Below are 21,741 nucleotides of genomic sequence, written 5' to 3' on the forward strand. Positions count from 1 at the left end.
TGACGTCCTCAACGTGACGTCACAGTCAGTGGCCCGGTGCACAGTGACAGCTCAGGACGCCGCCGGAGCCAGAAGTAGCGCAGACCCGGGGAACAGGTAATTATAAAACCGGTGAATATATATCCCAGAAGGAAAAATAAGGTGCTTAAAACATAACTTTTACTGTAATATGCATTTAAAATCCACCAATTAAACCAAATGGTGAATACCAAGTGAAAAAACTATAAATAAAGATCAAATATTAGTATAGTCCACCATGGACTGGTAGTTTCACTGACTCATGCTTGTGACAGTCCTACTTAGTCAAATCGCTTAGAGTGGTAATGATCCTCTCATCAAGACATACAAATCACTTATAAGCTTCAAAATAAGATATACACGGAATAATCCTTAGGCACACACATAATTTTGAATATACATCACTCAAACTGTAGGGGTCATGTAATATATTCCCATTCCCGACGCGTTTCTGCGGCTGTCTGTATAGTCACACTCCTGACACCCGCTTCCTCAGGGGAATAAAAGAGGGGTAATGCTCCTATGTTGAGGCAGAAACAACAATGGATATTGCTCTAGTTGCTTATGTGTAGCCACCATAGTACAGGTAATGAATCACAAGATAACATATAGTATATTGAGATCAATGGACCCCCTTTATTACTAACCTCTCCACATTAGCATCATGATGTCCATCCCTAGTGGGTAGTAGTTAGTCCCAATCAGTGTATATTAAAGAAAACAGAAATACAAAGATGGGGCAAACAGTGAGCAAGTACGTATATGCTTACCCTTATGTCAGTATATACGATCCACACAATAATCACAACGCTACTTACATGACCACCGGGGGCATCTGAAAACCAACGCTATCTACAATAAAAACATACGCCAAAGGCGGACTCAGTAATAGCTCCTAGAGAAACTGATAACTAGCTCCTGGTTAGAAATAACACAAATGTAACTCACGTTTAGAAGTCAAGGATGTAGCATATAGAGGCTGCAGAGGTCTCTGGTGGCGGCGGTGGTTGACCTCAGGACCCCAGGACAGGCAGGGGGAGAGAAGCGGGTAGCGGCAGCGGTCTCTGGCCCCGCAAAAGCCTCTGCAGTTCATTGATTTTAAAATGCACGGAATATCGGTATAAGTTATCAGTTATTGGTATCTGTATCGGCTCTAAAAAATCTATATCGATCGATCCCTAGTTTTTAATACATTGACCTACAGGATAAAGAGAACATCTCATTTTTACCATAAAATGCAGTGTAAAAACTGCCGAAATTTTTTTGTTGCATCACACGTTATGGTAAAATGAAAGTTGTAATTACAATGTCCAATTGGTCACACAAAAAAAACAAGTCCTCACGTTGGTTTGTAGATGTAAAAATAAGAGTTATGCCTCTTAAAAGGAGAGTCGAAAAATAAAAAAATGAAAATTGGCCGTGTCCTCAAGGCCAAAATGGGCTATATCCCAACGATTAATCGGTAAAATCGATTAAATTCGATAACGGGATTCGTTGTTGACGAATCCAGTTGTCTATTTGTTGTCCGTGGCCAGGAGGCTGCTACGGGCAGGTTGGTGGTCAAGCGTGAGTCCCAAAAATCCTGCAGCAGCCTCAGTGACAGTCTCCACCCTCCGGTCAGTGTTACCAGTTAGGAGGCTGCTGCTCCTCCTAACTGTCTCCTCCCCCGCCGCCATTTTACTGGTATTTCCCCCACTCAGCCCATGAGGATTAGTGACCCTTCATTTTCCGCCGCTGTCCTCCGCCACCTCCAGGGCCCCCATATGGTAGCTTGAGGCTCCAATACAGCACACACTCACTGTGCTGCGGCCCTGGTGGTTGGTGATCCTCCCAGGGCCTCCGTCCTTGTGTGTCCGCAGTCTGCTTTGCACTGCACTGATACACACATGGGGCGGTGTATGTGCAGAGCATTTGCACCCTAATATTTGTAGTACTAGAGACATGGGTCGGGTGCAATGCTCTGCAGTCTGCACATACCCCCATGTGTATAGGAGTGCTATATAAAAAGAGTAAAGTAAAAAAAAAAAAAAAAAATTAACTGCTCCTCTAATAAAAAATAGCTTGCTTTTAGGGATCGACCGATTATCGGTTTGGCCGATATCGGCCGGTAATCATGATTTTTGGGCATTATCAGTATCGGCAATTATCTTGCCGATATGCCGTTAATGCCCCGCCGCCCCGCCCTGGCCCCATTGCCTCCCCCATCCCCGTTTTATAATTACCTGTTCCCGGGGTCAACGCTACTTCTGGCTCTTGCTGCATCCTGTGTTACGCTGTGTGCAATGACGAGTGACGTGACGCGACGTCACCGTCAGTGCGCACAGTGACAGCTCAGGAGGACGCCACCGGAGCCAGATGTAGAGTGGACCCCGGGAACAGGTAATTATAAAACCGGGGATGGGGGAGGCAATGGGGCGGTGCGGTGGGGGGTGCGACGTGGCGGTCGCGTTGATAGGACTCAGGACCCCCGGAAAGGCAGGGGGAGAGTAGCGGGTGGCGGCGGCGGTCTATGGCACCGCAAAAGCCGTTGCAGTTCATTGATTTAAAGCGCCCGCTTTAAATCAATGATCTGCAGCGGTGTGGGGTTGGGGGGGGGGGGGGGGGGAATAGCCTATAACTTACAACGATATTCCAGTATAAGTTATCGGCTATCGGCCCTAACCTCCACAGATTATCAGTATCGGCCCTAAAAAAACGATATCGGTTGAGCCCTACTTGCTATACAAAAAAAAGTAAAAAAAATAAAAATAAATAAAAAAAATAAATAAAAAAAAATATATATAATTTTTATTTTTTTTACATATTTGATACTGCCGCATGGCTAACTGTCTGAACTAGAACTGTCTGCACTGAAATATCAGTGAATCATTAACATTTTGTTTTAATAGTTCAAACAGTTACCCATGCGGCAGTATCAAATTTACACTGGTTTCTGTACAGGATCATTAATAATGATCCTGTACGGCGACCGGTGTAAACGTAAAAAATAAAAATAAAAAGCTGCTGTTTGGTCACATCACATGCTAGAAAATTTTAACCTCTTAAGGACGCAGGGTTTTTCAGTTTTTGCATTTTCATTTTTTCCTCATCACCTTCTAAAAATCATAACACTTTACATTTTGCACCTAAAATTCCATATTATGGCTTATTTTTTGTGCCACCAATTCTACTTTGCAGTGACATTGGTTATTTTACCAAAATATCCACGGCGAAGTGGGAAAAAAATTAATTGTGCGACAAAATGTAAGAAAAAATGCCATTTTGTAAATTTTGGGGGGCTTCCGTTTCTACGCAGTGCATCGGTAAAAATGACACCTTCTCATTATTCTGTAGATCCATACGCTTAAAATAATACCCTACTTATATAGGTTTGATTTTGTATTCTAAAAAAAAAAATCATAACTACATGCAAGAAAATTTAAACGTTTAAAATTGTCATCTTCTGACCCCTATAACTTTTTTATTTTTCCGCGTACGGGCCGTTATGAGGGCTAATTTTTTGCACCATGATCTGAAGTTTTTATTGATACTATTTTTATATTGATCAGACTTTTTATTAGATAAGGTGTTAAATGATCTTAACTTTTTTTTTTTTACAGTGTTATAGCCACCCATAGTGGCTATTACACTGCACACGCTGATCTGCTTCACAGATCATTGCCCTGCATGGAAACGGCAAAGATCAGTGTTATCGGCTTGTTCAGTGTTCAATCGCCGATCGGACGGACAGAGGCAGGTGAGGGACCTCCGCTCGCGATTTAGCTGATCGTGACATCGCGATTTCACCGCGATGGTCCCGATCAGCCTGACTGAGCTGCCAGGAAGCTTTCACTTTCATTTTAGACACGGCGATCAACTTTTAACGCCACATCTAAAGGGTTAATACCGTGCGGCACAACGAACGGTGCCGCGTGCTATTAGTTCAGGGTCCCGGCTTTCATTAGCCGCCGTGACCCCACGTTATATACCAGGACCAGGGCGTACAGGTACGCCCTGCGTCCTTAAGAGATACTTTTCAAGTAGAATCAGCTGAACCACTTTTTTGGGAATTTTGAAATTTTTTCCAATTAATCGATAAAATCGGCAACTAATTGATTATTAAAATAATCGTTAGCTACAGCACTAATGTCCCTAGGGGGACCAAAAAATTTGTATAAATTAAAGTTTTTAAAAATATATAAAAAAAATAAATAAATCCCTCCCCTAATAAAAATTAACCCCCACTTTTTTTCCCATTTTCTTAAAGAACACTGTTCAAACAAAATTTACACACATTTGGTTTCGCTGCATGTGTAATTGTCCTTTATGTTTCTGATCCTGCAAGGTGAACGGCTTAAACGCCAAAAAATTCCAAACTCAAAAAATTGCTGACTTTTTTGGTTACATTACATCCCCCAAAACATGTACCTAATAATAAAAACTGATGATAAAGCCAGAACTACACAAAAGTGGTACCGTTAAAAACTACAACTCATGGTGTAAAAAACAAACCCTAACACAGCTCCGTAGTGGAAAAATTAAAAAGTTATAGGGGTGAAAACATAATGAGCAAAGTTTATTTTTAATTTTTTCAAGGTTTAAATTTTTTTTTAACCATAAAACGAAACAAATATTATTTACGTTTGGTATCATTGTAATCGTACCGATTCATAGAATAAAGATGGCATGTCAGATTTGCCGTATTTTGAACTCTAAAATAATTGCCATACAAAATTGTGCAATTCCATATTTTTTTCAATTTTTTCTGGCTTTGTAATACATTGTATTACAAGTGTATCAGTGGAAAATGCAACTCGCCACACAGAAAATAAGCCCTAATACAACTTTGTCAGTATAAAAAAAAAAAAAAAGTGATGGGTCTTGGAAGGTAAGGAGGGGGAAAAAAGTGAGCCAGAAACATTTTTTAGCTGGGTCATGAAAGGGTTCAAGGAGTTATCCAGTCTTAAAAAACACAAAAAAACGTATCCCCATATTCACAGGATACGGGATGTGTCAGGTTTTGCGGGATCCAACTGCTAGGACCCTACACAATCTCCTCCTGACAGTCTTTCCTCATGAATGTCATTTCCAATGAGTGTGTTGACCATGGCACAAAGCGGTTGCCAACATGCTCCCTCCATGCATCTCTATGGGATAACCGCAAGATATAGTCCAAATAGAAGCAGCACATCCAGTAGTTTGTCACAACAGCAATGGGTGCAGGCACACTAGAACCTCGGCTCTCCGGTTCACCACAATAGCAAGGATAAATGCAGCACACCAATATATGTGGAAAATCGTGTGATTTATTCCATGATGCAGCAGACAATGTTGCAGTGACGTCACGCCACTTGAAAATGGCGTGAGGTCACTCAAACGTTGTCTGCTGCATCATGGAATAAATCACATGATTTTCCACATACAGTGCATAGTGAAAGTATTCGGCCCCCTTGAACTTTTCTACCTTTTGCCACATTTCAGGCTTCAAACATAAAGATATAAAACTGTAATTTTTTGTGAAGAATCAACAAGTGGGACACAATCATGAAGTGGAACGAAATTTATTGGATATTTCCAACTTTTTTTAACAAATAAAAAACTGAAAAATTGGAGCGTGCAAAATTATTCAGCCCCTTTAAGTTATTACTTTGTAGCACCACCTTTTGCAGCGATTACAGCTGTAAGTTGCTTGGGGTATGTCTCTATCAGTTTTGCACATCGAGAGACTGAAATTTTTGCCCATTCCTCCTTGCAAAACAGCTTTAGCTCAGTGAGGTTGGATGGAGAGCGTTTGTGAACATCAGTTTTCAGTTCTTTCCACAGATTCTCGATTGGATTCAGGTCTGGACTTTGACTTGGCCATTCTAATACCTGGATATGTTTATTTGTGAACCATTACATTGTAGATTTTGCTTTATGTTTTGGATCATTGTCTTGTTGGAAGACAAATCTCCGTCCCAGTCTCAGATCTTTTGCAGACTCCATCAGGTTTTCTTCCAGAATGGTCCTGTATTTGGCTCCATCCACCTTCCCATCAATTTTAACAATCTTCCCTGTCCCTGCTGAAGAAAAGCAGGCCCAAAGCATGATGCTGCCACCACCATGTTTGACAGTGGGGATGGTGTGTTCAGGGTGATGAGCTGTGTTGCTTTTACGCCAAACATAACGTTTTGCATTGTTGCCAAAAAGTTCGATTTTGGTTTCATCTGACCAGAGTACCTTCTTCCACATGTTTGGTGTGTCTCCCAGGGGGCTTGTGACAAACTTTAAACAACACTTTTTATGGATATCTTTAACCCCTTAAGGACCAAGGACGTATGAGTACGTCCTTGGTCCCGCTCCCGTGATGTAACGCGGGGTCCCACGGTGACCCCGCATCATATCACGGCGGGCCCGGCATCATAGTGAAGCCGGGACCCGCCGCTAATAGTGCTTGGCGCTGATTGCGGTGCCACGCGCTATTAATCCTTTAGCCGCGCGCTCAAAGCTGAGCCACGCGGCTAAAAGTGAAAGTAAAAAGTGCTGTGGGAGATCAGCTACAAGTTAAACTACCATTCAATTTAACCCCTTAAGGACGCAACTCATTTTCACCTTAAGGATGCAGGCCTTTTTGCAAATCTGACCACTGTCACTGCGTGGCCCCGTGTCATAGCGCGTCGGGCCCGGCCTCTAACCACGTCCGGGACCCGTGGCTAATAGCGTGCGGCATTGATCACGATGCCGCGCGCTATTAACCCTTTAGACGCGGCGTTCAAAGTTGAACGCCGCGTCTAAAATGAAAGTGAAAGCATGCCGGTTAGCTCAGTGGGCTGTTCGGGATAGCCGCGGCAAAATCACGGCATCCCGAACAGCTTACAGGACAGCCGGAGGGTCCCTACCTGCCTCCTCGCTGTCCGATCGCCGAATGACTGCTCAGTGCCTGAGCTACAGGCATGAGCAGTCAAGCGGCAGAATCATCGATCACTGGTTTCCTATGAGAAACCAGTGATCAATGTAAAAGATCAGTGTGTGCAGTGTTATAGGTTCCTATGGGAGCTATAACACTGCAAAAAAAAAAGTGAAAAAAAAGTGAATAAAGATCATTTAACTCCTCCCCTATGAAAAGTTTGAATCGCCCCCCTTTTCCCATAAAAAAAAAAGTGTAAATAATAAACATATGGTATCGCCACGTGCGGAAATGTCCGAATTATAAAAATATATAATTAATTAAACCGCACGGTCAATGGGGTACGTGCAAAAGAATTCCAAAGTCCAAAATAGTGCACTTTTGGTCCCTTTTTATATCATGAAAAAATGAATAAAAACTAAGTCCTATCAATGCAAAAATGGTACCGTTAAATTCCGATCACGGCGCAAAAAATGAGCCCTCATACCGCCCCATACGTGGAAAAATAAAAAAGTTATAGGGGTCAGAAGATGACCATTTTAAACGTATTAATTTTCCTGCATGAAGTTATGATTTTTTTTCAGAAGTACGACAAAATCAAACCTATATAAGTAGGGTATCATTTTAATCGTATGGACCTACAGAATAAAGATAAGGTGTCATTTTTTTCGTTTCACCGTAGATTTTTGGGCAAAATGACGGACGTCATTACAAAGTAGAATTGGTGGCGCAAAAAATAAGCAATCATATGGATTTTTAGGTGCAAAATTGAAAGAGTTATGATTTTTTAAAGGCAAGGAGCAAAAACGGAAAAACATCCGGTCCTTAAGGTGTTAAAGGGGTTACTCCAGTGAAATACTTTTTTTTTAATCAACTGGTGCCAGAAAGTTAAACAGATTTGTAAATTACTTCTATTAAAAATCCTTCTATTAAAAATCTTAATCCTTCCTGTACTTACTAGCTGTTGAATACTACAGCGGAAATTCTTTTCTTTTTGAAACACAGAACTGTCTGCTGACATCACGAGCACAGTGCTCTCTGCTGACATCTCTGTCCATTTTAGGAACTGTCCAGAACAGCATATGTTTGCTATGGGGATTTCCTTTTACCCTGGACAGTTCCTAAAATGGACAGAGATGTCAGCAGAGAGCACTGTGCTCATGAGGTCAGCAGACAGCTCTGTGTTTCAAACGGAAAATAATTTCCACTGTAGTATTCAGCGAAGTACAGGAAGGATTAAGATTTTTTAATAGAAGTAATTTACAAATCTGTTTAACTTTCTGGCACCAGTTGATTAAAAAAAAAAAAAATTTTTTTCACCGGAGTACCCCTTTAAGAAAGGGCTTTCTTCTTACCACTCTTCCATAAAGGCCAGATTTGTGCAGTATACGACTGATTGTTGTCCTATGGACAGAGGCTCCCACCTCAGCTGTAGATCTCTGCAGTTCATCCAGAGTGATCATGGGCCTCTTGGCTGCATCTCTGATCAGTCTTCTCCTTGTATGAGCTGAAAGTTGAGGGACGGCCAGATCTTCGTAGATTTGCAGTGGTCTGATACTCCTTCCATTTCAATATTATCGCTTGCACAGTGCTCCTTGGGATGTTTAAAGCTTGGGAAATCTTTTTGTATCCAAATCCGACTTTAAACTTTTCCACAACAGTATCTTGGACCTGCCTGGTGTGTTCCTTGTCCTTCATGATGCTCTGTGCGCTTTAAATGGACCTCTGAGACTATACAGGTGCAGGTGCATTTATATGGAGACTTGATTACACAGGTGGATTCTATTTATCATTATTAGTCATTTAGGTCAACATTGGATCATTCAGAGATCCTCACTGAACTTCTGGAGAGAGTTTGCTGCACTGAAAGTAAAGGGGCTGAATAATTTTGCACGCCCAATCTTTCAGTTTTTTATTTAACAAAGTTTGAAATATCCAATACATTTCGTTCCACTTCATGATTGTGTCCCACTTGTTGTTGATTCTTTACAAAAAATTACAGTTTTATATCTTTGTTAGAAGCCTGAAATGTGGCAAAAGGTCAAAGTTCATGTGGGCCGAATACTTTCACTATGCACTGTATATTGGTGTGCTGCCTTTATCCTTGCTGTTATGGGAGAACCGGAGATGCACAAAATGGTTTTTATGACAGCAGACTTTGCTACTTTGGATTATTTAAATGCATGTATGACGTGTGTATATATATATATATATATATATATATATATATATATATATATATATATATATATTATTTTTTTATTTTTTTTTGTAAATATTAAAAAGAACGCTCCAAAAATTAATTCTATTGTGTTACACTTGGTGCAGGATCTGAAGAGGTGGCATATGACTTGTAACATCATCCAAATACAAAAGAAACAATGTAAACTGCCAACTTAGTGTGGGACATATGATTTTTAAAGGGTAATGTGTTCATATCAACTGGTGCATTAAAGTAAAAATCAGTGCCTTGATTTGTGCCTGGTTTCTGTTAACCCTTTTTCACTTGCAGACCCATATAAGGGCTTGTTTTTTGCACCATCAATTGTTCTTTGTAATGCCATCAATCATTTCATAACAAAATCTATGGCAAAAAAATAAATAAAATTAATTGCAGGATGAAATTGAAGAAAAAATTAATTTTCTGTCGGCTCCATTGGGGGACACAGGAACCGTGGGTATATCTTACTGCCACTAGGAGGCTGACCTTAGGTAACATAAAAAAGAAAGAAGTCTGCCCGGCCTCCTTTCTCTGAGCTAATCAGTTTTAGCTTGGTGTCAGTAGAAGGCAGAGTATGTAGAAGCTACAAAGAGTATGTGCCGTTAACCCCTTCTCGCAAACGGCCAGCACTAAGGCTTGTTGCAGCATGGGCATGATGCAAGGACACCTAACTGGTTGAAGACCTCTTCAGATGAGTATTGGCGGGTTAGGTGAGTATCTTTCCCTTCCCTCGCTCTCTTATCTTTACTGCCTGCGGACCACAGACTCGGTCGGATTCTTACTTTGTTTTGTCCGTCCTTACTGACTGACGGACGGACGGAACTTCGGGGACCGCTTCTCCTGTGGCCATATTATTCCATCTCTGCTGGGACGCAGGGGGCTATGAAATTGAGCCCGCGGCTCTGGCCTTGTCGGGCACGAACTTCGCCCCCTCTCCACTCATACAGTGTTCCCGCCCCAGCACTCCTGCCCCTAATTCTCCTCCCTATTATGCCCCTGTCAGCTTCCAGGGGTCATTGCCATAGCTGTGGACTTCAGCTTCTCCAGCTCCCTCTTCAGGATGCAGGAACCAGAGTGAGATTGCTACGATTTTTTTTTTCTTTGCTAACTTCTCTCTCACTAGTGCTATGTCTGACCCCAGACTGGATGTTCCCACCAGACAGGTGACTTCAGCCCTAGTCACTTACTATTCATGTGTGGGCTGCAAAGCTAAAATGCCTAGTGGCTCTGCTGAGGCAACCTGTCCTGCCTGTTCCTCTGTGCGACCCAGCCCTCCTGTGCTCTCTGCCCAGGATAATCCCTTGGAACAGGTGGGATCTACCTCCGCTCAAGAATGGGTGTCCCTCCTTTCCCAGTCCATCTGACTTGGCGAGGGTCTCACGGTCAGTGGTCACCGCTTTAGAGTGCTCCTCTTTGCGGTCCTCTCTCCAGTATGGCCGCTCACCATCTCCTGATCCCTCTTCCAGGCGTCCCCACAAACTCCCTATGGTCCTATCATTTTCCTCCTCCCTGGAGTCATGGACTCGGGACAGGTCTCCTTGCCGCCGGTCTCGTTGGTGAAGTCTCCGGCTTCACCACCGTTCCCAGGGTCGTTCACCCGGCGAACGTTATGGGTATTCACATTCTCGTTACAGATCCGCCACGCCTCAGTCCAAATCCTCCACTGCACGCGAAAATGAGTTATCTGACTCTCCCTCGGATTCAGAGGACCAGACTAATGTGTCTGACATTGCGGACAGTTTAGTGTTAACCATTAGAGACTCCTTCAATCTACAGTACCAAGGAACTTTGGATCCAGAGCCTGAAGTCTCCTTTCGCGGCTCCAGGCGCACTCCCAAGGTCTTCAGCCATCACGCTGAATTAGACTCCCTCTTGGACGTGGCTTGGAAGCACCCTGAAAAAATTGCTTCCAGGAGAACAAGAAATTGCAAGCCTTGTTTCCGTTCTTTCAGGAATTGATTCTGAAGTGGCCGACTCCACCTAAGGTAGACCCTCCGGTTTCCCGCCTAAGTCTACAACAATGCCTTTGGCTGACGCAGCTTCCTTCAAGGACCCAGCTGACAAGATTGCAAAATTCGCTTTTGAAGCAGCGGGTTCCGCTTTTCTCCCCGCTTTTGCTTCTACTTGGATATCTAAGGCTCTAACTGTCTGGGCCTCTCAGCTTCACCAGGGTGTTCTGTCTGGGGCCCTGCCGGAAGACTTAGCCATCCTAGCACTGCAAATCTCCCACGCTGGAGAGCATTTGTTTGGCTTCATTGAAATCCGCCTGCTGTGTGCTGCCTTTACCATGGGTAATCTGGTAATCCATCGTGCCATGTGTCTGAAAGCCTGGGACGCTGATGCAGCATCTAAGAGGTCCCTTACGGAGTTTCCCTTTTGCAGGTACCCTTATTTTCGGGAAACGCCTAGATGAGATCATCTCTGAGGCTACTGGAGGGCCACTCGTGTCGCTTTCCCACCAAAGCAGGTACCCTCAAGCCCCCCCTCTGCCTGAAGGGGTGCCCCACCCGAGTCCTCTTCTCGGGTGGGAAGTCGGTTATCCCTCTTTCGGGATACATGGCTGGCTCAAGTACAGCACTCTTGGGTTCGGTACGTTGTCTCGGACGGCTATCGCATAGAATTTGCTTCCTTTCCCCTGGATCATTTTTTCCGTTCCCGCTCCCATTGTTCCCAGTCTTTGGCGATGGCTTTCCAAGTCGCTCTTCACACACTCCTCGCTCACGGAGTGATCGTCCCGGATCCTCCCAAGGAGCGTTTTCAGGTTTTTACTCAAACCTTTTTGTGGTTCCAAAGAAAGGGGGCTCTGTCCACCCTATCCTGGACCTCAAGCTCCTCAACCATCACTTGCTCCTGAGGCATTTACGCATGGACCAGGGGGAGTACCTGTTCTCAGTGGACATTCAGGATGCGTATCTACACATTCCCCATTTTTCTTGCTCATCAGCCCTTCCTCCGTTTTGCCGGCGGACCATTTTCAATTTGTGGCTCTTCCCTTTTGCCTGGTCACGGCCCCCAGGGTGTTCACCAAGGGAATGGTGTCGGTGGTCGCCATCCTTCGTGCGCGAGGTGTCAGTGCTTCCTTTCCTGGATGATCTCCTTGTTAAGGCCCCGTCCAGGAGCCAGAATCAAGAGTGGCTCCCTCACAATCCACACCTTATCCAGTTTTGGCTGGGTGATCAATCGGGAGAAGTCAAATTTGCCTCCCTCCCAGTCCCTGGTGTTGTTGGGCCTCCGCTTCGATACTGCAGCTGCTGGGGTCCGACTTCCACCGGACAAGCATTTCACCCTGGCATCCACCTTTTAAGCCACCCAGCTCCAGTTTCCCTTCGCTTTTGCTTGGCGGTCGGATGGTGGCGGCCATGGAAGCGGTGCCCTTCGCCCAATTCCGGTGCTGGCCTCTTCAGCTGGCCATTCTGTTCAGGTGGAACAAGTTTCCACTTTTTCTGGATCGGAAGTTCCTCCTTCCCCCTCAGCGTTCGCCGATCTCTCCTGTGGTGGCTCCACTCTCCCTTCTCAGTCAGGGGCTGTCCTTTCTGCCCCTTCATTGGCAGATCATCATGACCAATGCGAGTCTCCTGGGCTTGGCGGGGGGGGGGGGGGGTTTAGTCCAGGGACGCTGGTCTTCCCAGGAAGCCCTTCTCTCCATCAATCTCCTTGAACTTCAGCCCATTTTTTCTATGTCTCCTTCATTGGGAGGCACTTCTTCAGGGCCACCCTGTTCGTGTCCAGTCGGACAATGCCACGGCTGGGGCATACATCAATGGTCAGGGAGGCACCTGCAGCTCTTTGGCGATGGCGGAAGTCTCCAGGATCATGCTCTGGCCCGATTCCCATCCATATCAGCAATTCACATCCCGCAGGTGGACTTCCTCCGCCGACCCAGGGGAATAGTCTCTCCATCCGGAGGTTTTCACAGAGATGTGCCATCATTAGGGGACCCCGGATTCTGGATCTCTTTGCGTTTCGTCACAACAGGCAAGTTCCTCGCTTCGTCACACAGTCCTGTGATCCTCTGGCCCGTGGACGCTCTGAAGTCCTGTGGATGCTCTGAAACCTTTGTCACCATTCGCCCATCCCTATCTATTTCCTCAGCTCCTCCTTCTTCCCAGGGTGGTATGGAAGCTCAAGGCGGAAGGTGTTCCAGCGATCCTTGTGGCCCGGATTGGCCCAGAAGGGTGTGGTACGCTGATGTAGTGCGTCTAGTCACAGACTTACCTCTACGTCTTTCTTTTCAACCCGACCTGTTGTCTCAGGGTCCTCTTTGCCACCCAAATTTACTGTTGCTGCATTTAACGGTATGGCTTTTGAAACCGTGGTTTTGAGGGCTCGGGGGTTTTCTACCCAGGTTATCCGGACCATGCTCAAGGCTCGCAAGCAGTCTTCCGCTAGGATTTATCACAGTACCTGGCGGGCCTATTTCAGGTGGTGAGAGTCTCAGTCTTTCTCCCCGCTTGTTTTTTTCCTTTCCGCACCTTCTTGCCTTCCTACAGGCTGATTTGGACCAGTGTCTGGTGCTCAGTTCCCTCAAGGGCCAGGTGTCTGCTCTTTCCATCCTCTTCCACAGATCCCTGACTTCCAACTTTCATGTCCACACTTTTCTGCAAGGAGTGCCTCATGTGACTCTGCCATACAGTTCCCGACCCCACCTTGGGATCTGAACCATGTCCTTGGCACCCTGCAGGGGGCTCCATTTGAACCCCTCCGGGACATATTGCTTTGTATTCTCTAATGGAAAGTGGCTTTTCTGATTGCGGTCACTTCCATTCGGAGGGTTTCCAAGTTGGGTGCGCTCTCCTGCTGGTCTCCCTTTCTGGTTCTGCATCAGGACAAGGTGGTCTTTTGATCGGTCCCTTACTTTTTGCCCAAGGTGGTCACTTCCTTCCATCTGAATGAGGATATCATTCTCCGTTCTTTTTGCCCAGCTCCGTCCCATCCTCGGGAACACTCGCTACATTGTCTTGATGTGGTCCATGCTATACGGATTTACCTTTCTATCACTTCCTCTTTCCGCCAGAGTGATTCCTTTTTTGTTCTTCCGGAAGGTTGTCGCAAGGGGCTCCCTGCTTCTCGGGCGACCATCTCTCGGTGGATCCGTTCTGCCATCTCAGAAGCGTATCTGTGTAAGGGGAAGGCCCCGTCCTTCTGGGTCACAGCTCATTCCACCAGTTCTGTTGGGGCCTCTTGGGTAACAGGGCTTCAGCCTTGCAAGTCTGTAAGGCGGCCACGTCGTCCTTGCACACATTTACGAAGTTCTATCAGGTGCACGCATTTGCATCTGCTGACGCCAGCTTGAGTCGCAAGTTGTTTAGATGTCTGTGCCTCAGTCCTCTGCCTAATTCTTCTGGTTGAGTTCTATCCCTCCCTGTGGACTGCTTTTGGGATGTCCTACGAGTCCTGTGTCCGCCAATGGAGCAGAACGAGAAAAATATATTTTTCTACTCCTCGTAAAATCTGTTTTTCGGTGGATCCATTGGGGGGACACAGCACCCACTTGCTGTGGTTGTCTGTCGGGGGTTTAGATGTTTGTTTTTTGTCTGTGGGACGCCTCGGACAACTTCTTTTTTTTTGTCGGCCCTCTCCTACTGCTTTGGGACTAAACCGATTAGCTTAGAGTCAGTAGGCGGGGAATACCCTTACAGGAGGGGCCAACCTCTTTTTATTTATTTTATTTTTTATGTTGCCTAGTGTCAGCCTCCTAGTGGCAGCAAGATATACCAACGGTTCCTGTGTCCCCCAATGGATCCCCCGAGAAACAGATTCTACTGTGAGTAGAAAAATCTATTTTTAATTTATTTTTCTAAATTTGGGGGCTTCCGTTTTTACAGTGCTCTTTTTGGTAAAAATTACACATTTTCTTTCTTCTGTAGGTCCGTACGATTACAATGATATATATGTTTTATTACTACTTTAACCCTTTTAAGGACGCAAAATTTTTCAGGGTTCTTTCCTTTTTTTTTTTTTTCCTTCTCACCTACAAAAAATCATAACTCTTTCAGTTTTACACCTACAGACGTATATGGAATACTTGTTAACAATTCTACTTTGTATTAAAATGATTACTTTCTCCACAAAATGCAATAAGTTATGGGGCTTCCACCGTATTTAACGGCATTCCCCATAACGGCATTTTTCGGTAAAAATTACCCCTTATCTTTATTCTCTAAGTCCATATGATTAAGATATTTGACTTAAATAGATTTAACTTTGTTTGACAAAAAATTGTATGTTTAAAATTGTCCTCTTCTGACCCCTATAACTTTTAGTTTTATATACAGGGCTATATGGGGGCACATTTTTTGCGCTGTGATCTGTAGTTTATTAGGGAAGGGGTTAAAGGAAAACTGTCAGATATTTTCTCCCGCACTATCCACACCCTACGTACCCGGATCCGCCTGGCCGTTCGCCCGCAATTGTAGTTTTATTCTATGTGTATATCTTGCTGTAACTGGCACGGGCGGGGCTTCTGCAGTTAACTGGCCCTGACATCAGTGCCGCTTATGAATAGTCATCCCCCCTCCCTCCAGCTCTCCCTCTCTTCGCCACTCCTAAGCCTGGGAAAGCTGTGTGTGATAGTCAGAAAGGGTACGCCCTTGGTCCTTAAAAGGTTAAGCCTCAGAGCTCCTTTCTTTTTTTTTTTTTTTTTTTTTTTAAACTTTCATTTTTTTTCAGCTTTCCAGTATGGTGTGTACGTTAGTGGAATAATTCTCACATCACTTTGTCTTTTAGGCTATGTTCAAACACTGTTTGAGACCCATTTTTACCCATTAAGGACACAGCCCGTTTGGGCTTTATGGACACAGCCTGCTTAATTTTTGCATTTTCACTTTTAAATCGACTCATTTATTTTCTTTTTAAGTTTTTGGACTGATTGCAAACCATCTGTTTGGGATGTAAATTTGCATAAAGTTATTTGCTGTAGCTACTGAAAACTGTTCAGAAAATGCAAAAAAAAAACTTTATGCAGAGAAACAGAAAAAAGTCTGAATGTTTTAAGACCGATTTTGCTTGTAAACTACTGTGCATGCCTCAAAATGGTATGACCAATTTGGGTGTACAGTGCTGAAGAATCTGTGTGTGCTATGTAAATATTATTACTAGTAGATTCAGAATTGTGAAGATAAATATATTAGTGCTGGACCGTATACCAGTTCAGTACCAAATACCTGTGTGTGTGTTTTTTTTTTTTTTTATGATATCAATTTTTCATATACCACAATACCAGTTAGTGTATACCCTGTTGGGCATGGAGGGCGTACCTGTACGCCCTCTGCCTGCTCCCTTCCTATAACCCAGGTCGGGCCCGGCACCTAGCAACGGCCGGGACCCGTGGCTAATAGTGCGTGGCACAGATCGCGGTGCTGCACACAATTAACCCTTTCGATGCAGCGTTCAAAGTTGATCGCCGTGTCTAAAGTGAAAGCTAATCAGTGCCGTTAGCTCAGTGGGCTGTTCGGGACCGCCGCGATTTCGCTGCGCCCCGAACAACTGGAGGACACGAGGAGGGCCCCCTACCTTCCTCCTGTGTGTCCGATCGCAGAAGGACTGCTCCATGCCTGAGATCCAGGCAGGAGCAGTCAATCGGCAGAATCATTGATCAATGTTATTCTATGGGATAACAATGATCAATGTAAAAGATCAGTCTGTGCAGTGTTATAGCCCCCTTTGAGGGCTAAAAAATTGCAAAAAAAAGTTAATAAAGATCATTTTAACCCTTCCCCTATGTCAGAATCACCCCCCTTTTCATAAAATGAAATAAAAACATTCCCATAAAAAAAAATACTGTTCAATACTGCGAAACCGCAATAATTTAGAAAAATACCGTGATATACATTTTTTGGTCATACCGCCCAGCACTAAAAGATGTAAACTCTTTTCCAGCACTGGGAAACACTCTGTGACCATCTCACCTGACCTTGGGATCTCCTTTCAAGTGGATTTGAGAAATATGGTGCAGAAGAATAAAAAGAGTGGCTACCAACGACCTATACGGCTTGCAGTAAAGGAGCAGGATCAATGTGAGTCTGTAAACAAGTTCTTTTTTTTATTTAACCTGCATGGTAAAAAAAATGAAATTTTTTTTTGCTGAAATGTGCTCGAAGCATGTGTTGTGATGAGAAATGCTATTGATTTTTCCCCAAATTTTGTCAGGTTCAGAAATTCATTGTGTTATGTATTACATTTCTGATAATTTACTCACATGATGGAACATAAGTCATGAATTTGAGGTTTAAATGGTCTAAACTAACAAAGTTTTCAAGCTGCTGGGTGTGTGTACATGATGAGTAACACTATTGAAAGGAGCCTGATAGTTTTGTAAGAAACTTAAATATTTGTACTATTGATTTATGCAATGTTAAGTCCATTTTATATTGTCGAATCAGTATGCAGTTTGGATTAAACAAATGTAATCACATACTATAATACACTCAACACAGTATATGCTAAATACTAGGGATCGACCGATATCGTTTTTTTAGGGCCGATACCGATAATCGGTGGAGGTTAGGGCCGATAGCCGATAACTTATACCGATATTCCGGTATAAGTTATCGGCTATTTATCCCCCCGCGACACCGCTGCAGATCATTGATTTAAAGCGGGCGCTTTAAATCAATGCACTGCAGTGGCTTTTGCGGTGCCATAGGCCGCCGCCGCCGCCACCCGCCCGCTTCTCTCCCCCCTACCTGTCAGGGTGGTCCGGGCCATCCTTCCTTCCTGTAGTGTCCGGCGGCATTCCGGGTGGAGGGTGAACCGGTCCGGGCTGTCCTTCTTCTCCGGGGGTCCTCTTCTCCACTCCGGGCAGGCTCCGGCCTAGTAACGCAGCATAGACGCCGCTGCGCAGTGATGCCCGTGCGCAGCGACGTACCTGATGTCATGGCGTAGTGGCGTCTATGCAGCATACTAGGCCGGAGCCTGCCCGGAGTGGAGAAGATGACCCCCGGAGAAGGACAGCCCGGACCGGTTCACCCTCCACCCGGAATGCCGCCGGACACTACAGGAAGGATGGATGGCCCGGACCACCCCCATTACGGGCAAGTTTAATTTTCTTTATTGACTTGGAGGGTGGGGGAAGGGCCCGACCGGTATAGCGGTATGGGCAAAAATCCATACCGGTATACCGCCCAGCACTACAGTGGGGGGTGCGACGGGGGGGGGGGGTTGGCGGTCGCGGTGCGGCGGGTCGGTCGCGGTGCGGGGGGTCGGTCGCGGTGCGGGGGGCATTATCGGCTTATCGGCAAGGTAATTGCCGATAGCGATAATGCCCAAAATCGTGATTATCGTCCGATAATATTGGCCATACCGATAATCGGTCGATCCCTACTAAATACACGCCTACAAAAAGTGCCTCAACATGCATTCAGTACAGATTCAATACATAAACCTTCAAAAGACTCTAAACACTTTGTAAAAATACATAGTCATGGCCGTAAATGTTGACACTCCTGAAATTTTTCAAGAAAATTAAGTATTTCTCACAGAAAAGGATTGCAGTAACACATGTTTTGCTATACACATGTTTATTCCCTTAGTGTGTCTTGGAACTAAACCAAAAAAGGGAGTAAAAAAGCTAATTGGACATAATGTCATACTAAACTCCAAAAATGGTCTGGACAAAATTATTAAAATTATTGGCACTCTTATCTTAATATTTGGTTGCACACCCTTAAATAACTGAAATCAGTTGCTTCCTATAACCATCAATAAGCTTCTTACACCTCTCAGCCAGAATGTTGGACCACTCTTCCTTTGCAAACTGCTCCAGGTCTCTTATTGGAAGGGCGCCTTTTCCCAACAGATCTCTCCACAGGTGTTTTATGGGATTTAGATCTGGACTCATTGCTGGCCACTTCAGAACTCTCCAGCGCTTTACCATCAATTTCTGGGTGCTTTTTGACCTATGTTTGGGGATACTGTCCTGCTGAAAGACCCAAGATCTCGGACGCAAACCCAGCTTTCTGACACTGGGCTGTACAGTGTGACCCAAAATCCGTTGGTAATCCTCAGATTTGATGATGCCTTGCACACATTCAAAGCATCCAGTGCCAGAGGCAGCAAAACAACCCCAAAACATAATTGAACCTCCACCATATTTCACTGTAGGTACTGTGTTCTTTTCTTTGTAGGCCTCATTCAGTTTTCGGTAAACAGTAGATTGATGCTTTACCAAAAAGCTCTGTCTTGGTCTCAACTGTCCACAGGAAGTTTTCCCAGAAGGATTTTGGCTTACTCAAGTTCATTTTGGCAAAATGTAGTCTTGCTTTTTTATGTCTGTGTCAGAAGTGGGGTCCTCCTGGGTCTCTTGCCATAGCGATTCATTTCATTTAAATGTCGACGGATAGTTCGCGTTGACACTGATGCTCCCTGAGCCTGCAGGACAGCTTGAATATCTTTGGAACTAGTTTGGGGCTGCTTATCCATCTTCCCTACTATCCTGTGTTCTCTTCTGTCCACGCCCAGGGAGATTAGCTACAGTGCCATGGGTTGCAAACTTCAAATTTAGATCTCTGGAAATGGACTTGTAACCTTGAGATTGTTGATGTCCAATTTGTTTTTTTTCCCCCTCCCTTCTTTGGTTTAGTTCCAATACACACAAAGGGAATAAACATGTGTATAGCAAAACATGTGTTAGTGCAATTTATCGGGGTATACCACGTACCGGCCTATAACATGCACCCTCATTTTACCAAGGATATTTGGGTAAAAAAAGTTTTTCTATCCAAATATCCTTGGTAAAATGAGGGTGCGTGTGTATACCCCGATACACTGTTTGTTACTCCGCAGAAGCCCCCAGGAAAGGCAGGGGGAGAGAGGCCATCGCTGCCCGATTCTCTCCCCCGGCCTTTCCTGGGGTCTAGAGCCCTGCTGCCACCGCTTCTCTCCCCCTGGCTATCAGCACCACTGCCCCTTCTCTCCCCCTGTCTATCGGTGTCGCTGCCCCATTGCCGGTGCCGACAGACAGGGGGAGAGAAGGGGCAGCGGCACCCATTGCCGGCGCCGCTGCCCCGTTGCCTCCCTCATCCCCGGTTGTATAATTACCTGTTGCCGGGGTCCGCGCTGCTTCAGGCCTCCGGTGTGGCGTCCCCTGCGTCGTTGCTATGCACTGCGAGACGCAATGACGAGTGATGCATAGCAGCAACGCAGGGGACGCACACCGGAGGCCTGAAGCAGCGCGAACCCGACACCAGCAACAGGTAATTATACAACGGGGATGGGAGAGGCAACGGGGCAGCCGCGCCGGCAATGGGTGCCTCTTCCCCTTCTCTCCCCCTGTCTGTCGGCACTGATAGACAGGGGGAGAGAAGGGGCAGTGGCGCCGATAGCAGGGGAGAGAAGCGTCGGCAGCAGGGACCCCAGGACAGGCAGGGGCAGAGAAGCCAGCAGCGGTGGCGGTCTCTGCACCTGAAAAAGCCGCTGCAGTTCATTGATTTAAAGCGCCCGCTTTAAATCATAGAACTGCAGCAGCTTATCGTCGATAAATACGGTAATTTACTTTCAGGGGTGCCAACATTTACGGCCATGACTGTATCTCAATAACATAGGAATGATAAAGAAAAAACACACAAATAGGGTACCAACTAACAGAGGAACAAATAGATAGCAGTCCAGTGGTATGGTCACATTACATGGGGTTGTTATTTAATGTAAGGAGTCATCTGTTATCAAATTTGATCTCTTAAAAAATGTTGATCTGTTAAAAAAAAAAAAATTATAAACATTTCGTTATGATAAAGATACATTTCGTTAAATAAAACATTTTCCATCACTACTGTATCTTTTTTTACATTTTTTTTTTAAATGGTACCCTATGAAATTTTATTAACTCCTTGGGGACGAAGGGCGTATGCATACGCCCTCGCGTCCCATCACTTAAGACCGAAGGAGGTATCCATACGCCCTCCGTATTCCCGATCACCGCAGCTCGCCGGGCGGTGATCGGACCAGGATGACTGCTTATATCAGCAGGCACCCCGTTGCAATGCCGGCGATCAGAGCAAATCGTAGGTCAATTCAGACTAACAATTTGCCGCGATTCGGGTCACTGATGACCCGATCGCCCGGAAAATAATCCTAAAGATTTGGTGCGAGGTGGCAGTGTTGCCACCCCCCTCCTATCTCCTGCCATTGATCAGTCAGGCTGACCACCAATGGCAGGGGGAGGGCTTAGAGTTAATTTCCCCCGCTCTGCCCACCGATTGAAGTCAGGGCAGAGCGGGGGGGGGGAACATGGGCGGCGAGGGGGGGGAACATGGCCCGGCTTACCCGGACCGGTGGCGGCGGCAGAGTCGGCACTCTGGAGCAGCGGCGACAGCAGAAGGAGCGGCGGCCGGAAAGTGCGGGGGAGAAGGCTGCAGTGAAGATCGTGGATAGTGATCTTCTCTGTGGCCTTCTAAAAGCTGCAAAACTACAACTCCCAGCATGCCCACACAGCCAAAGCTCCAGATGTTGCAAAACTACAACTTTCAGCATGCACTGACTGTCTGGGCATGCTGGGAGTTGTAGTTTTGCAACATCTGAAGTGGCAAGTGGTACAGTACAAACTGTAGCCCTCCAGATGTTGCATAAGTACAATTCCCAGCATGGCCAAACAGTCAGGAATGCTGGGCGTGTAGTTCTGCAATATCTGGCCCTTCATATG

General features: G+C 45.3%; 1 protein-coding gene across 3 annotated transcripts in view; it reads left to right on the forward strand.

Moving 5' to 3' along the window:
* Positions 1-21,741, forward strand: part of PARP2 (poly(ADP-ribose) polymerase 2) — a 148,601-nt gene that overhangs the window by 26,853 nt on the left and 100,007 nt on the right. For all 3 annotated transcript variants that reach the window (XM_056528578.1, XM_056528577.1, XM_056528579.1), the window contains exon 3: positions 16,983-17,119. In XM_056528578.1, coding sequence (XP_056384553.1) covers positions 16,983-17,119 — 137 coding nt within the window. The remainder of the gene's footprint in view (positions 1-16,982; positions 17,120-21,741) is intronic.

The sequence above is a fragment of the Hyla sarda genome, chromosome 1 (assembly GCF_029499605.1).
Source record: "Hyla sarda isolate aHylSar1 chromosome 1, aHylSar1.hap1, whole genome shotgun sequence".
Lineage (NCBI taxonomy): Eukaryota > Metazoa > Chordata > Amphibia > Anura > Hylidae > Hyla > Hyla sarda.